This window comes from Tupaia chinensis, unplaced genomic scaffold (assembly GCF_000334495.1).
Source record: "Tupaia chinensis unplaced genomic scaffold, TupChi_1.0 Scaffold143650_1, whole genome shotgun sequence".
Lineage (NCBI taxonomy): Eukaryota > Metazoa > Chordata > Mammalia > Scandentia > Tupaiidae > Tupaia > Tupaia belangeri.
In genome coordinates, this window is record NW_006203499.1 from 41,777 (window position 1) to 44,286 (window position 2,510).

The following is a 2,510-nucleotide window of genomic DNA, read 5'->3' on the forward strand; positions in this document are numbered from 1 at the left end:
ATATATATACAGGAAAAACTTGAAAGTACTTCAAAATATTCGTGAAAATGGAATTAAGGTAAGAGTATATTTTGGTGTAGTACTTTTGAAATTTATGCATAGTTTTTTTTCTATAATACACATTTTACATGAGATTTTCTCCTACCTCATATATGAGATAAATTACTCTGGAAATGCAGTAATACCAATTGCTTTCTCAACTGTAAAATAACGATGATAACATTTCCACAAGGTTGGTAATATGTGTTTGTATGAAAAGTACTCACGTTATTTTTCTCTGTCTTGGTAGTTCTATTTACCACATGGAACTAGGAAATGACACACAAATTTCAGAATTTCTTCTTCTGGGACTTTCAGATGTACCAGAATTGCAGCCCCTCCTATTTGGGCTCTTCCTCTCCATGTACCTGATCACTGTGTGTGGAAACCTGCTCATCATCCTGGCCACCATCTCAGACTCCCACCTGCACACCCCCATGTACTTCTTCCTCTCCAACCTGTCCTTTGCTGACATCTGTTTCACCTCCACCACCATCCCAAAGATGCTGGTGAACATCCAGACCCAGAGCAAGGTCATCACCTATGCAGGCTGCATCACCCAGATGTTCTTTTTCATACTCTTTGCAGGGCTGGATATCTGTCTGCTGACTATGATGGCCTATGACCGGTATGTGGCCATCTGTCACCCCCTGCACTACACGGTCATCATGAACCCTCAGATCTGTGTGTTGATGATTCTGGTGTCCTGGGTCATGAGTGCCCTGCATTCCCTGTTACATAGCTTAATGGCATCACAGCTGTCCTTCTGTACACATGTGGAAATCCCCCAGTTTTTCTGCGAACTTAATCCAGTGGTCCACCTTGCCTGTTCTGACACCTTTCTTAATGACGTGGTGATCTATTTGACAGCTATGGGCATAGCTGGCAGTTCCCTCATCTATGTCCTTTATTCTTATTCTAAGATAGTTTCCTCCATTCGTGCAATCTCATCAGCTCAGGGGAGATATAAAGCCTTTTCCACCTGCGCCTCTCACCTCTCAGTTGTCTCCTTATTTTATTGTACAAGCCTGGGTGTGTACCTAAGTTCTGGTGCTACCCAGAGCTCACTCTTAAGTGCAGCAGCCTCGGTGATGTACACGGTGGTCACCCCCATGCTGAACCCCTTCATCTACAGTCTGAGGAATAAAGACATAAAGAGGGCTCTGAAACCGTTGTCAAAGGAAGAGAAATAATCAGGCCATCTTTCAATGTTACGTGGAGTTGCAGGGATAAATTTCCTCAGATTCATACATTGTGACTCTTTAATCCGACTGTAGAAGAAGAATTTCATCCATCTCTTGACTTTACTTTCAATCTATTTGATCTCTGGTTTTTACACAATTTAAGTTGTTCTTTTTTTAAAATGTTTCTGCTCTCCCTGCATTCAACAATTTTTCTCTTGACCTACTTTCCCGTATTTATTCCCAAAGTAAGATCAGGGACAACGTGGAGATTCATATCTCTTTTACGCAGGTTGAGCATCTCTTATCTAAATCCAAAATCCAAAAATCAAAACCTTTCTGAGCATAGGTAGAAAAGGTCATAAATAACATCATATGATAGGTCAGAATCACAATGCATCCATGCAAAAAGAGTGTATAAAATTGCCTCTGACGATGTTTATGAGGTGTATATGAAACATCTATGAATCTTTTGTTTAGACGTGAGTCCCATCCCAAAGACCTATCATTACACAATGCTAAAATTCAAAATTTGAAAAAAAAAATCTGCAATCTGAAACACTTCTGTTCTGAAGCACTTTGGAGAAGAGGAACTCGATGTGTATGTATTATGGTATGTTTTTTATTTATTAAGTTATACTTGGCCAGACCAGCAGATGATGTCATGGAATTCTCAGTTGGCCATGTGGGATCTAGTCTCCTTAACCACCATGCTACCTGGCTGGCCTAACTTAGACAATTTCTATAAGACACCAAGCTCACATTATGAAGAATAAGAAGATTTCAATATATCTGTAATAACAAAGTAAAAACTCATGATAACGGGGGCCAGTAGGTGGCATGATGCTTAAGGCGCTGGACTCCCACATGTCTGGCTATGGTTTGAGTCCCAAACTTGGTGGCTTGCTTTCTCACTTCCTTCCTCTCTCTCTCTCTCTCTCTCTCTCTCTCTCTTGTGAGCACACGTGTCCTATAGCAAATTTTAAAAAATGAATACAAATAGAAAATAAAATTTTAAAACTTTATGATGAAGGAATAAATGACAGCTCTTAACTCGGGATATAGGTTTAAAATTCCTAATTGCTTTGGTAAAGGTTTTATGAAGCCAAGAATTAGAGTGCTTGTAGTTTTAAAATCATACCTCTCCCCCACGTAATGGCTATGTTACTGAACTCCCATGTAGTCGACCACTGTTCGAGTCCCGGACCTGGTGGCTTAAACTCACACTGGGCACGTGTGCGTGCGTGCCCAAGATCCCAAGAGGAGAATGGAGGAGAAGGGATTGCGGTG

The 2,510-nt window shown here is 40.7% G+C and overlaps 1 protein-coding gene across 1 annotated transcript; it reads left to right on the plus strand.

Moving 5' to 3' along the window:
• The first annotated feature begins 302 nt into the window (after window positions 1-302).
• On the plus strand, window positions 303-1,232 carry LOC106733388 (olfactory receptor 7A17). Its single transcript, XM_014582557.1, has one exon. The coding sequence runs from the start codon at window positions 303-305 to the stop codon at window positions 1,230-1,232; it is 930 nt and encodes a 309-aa protein (XP_014438043.1).
• The last annotated feature ends 1,278 nt before the right edge of the window (window positions 1,233-2,510 follow it).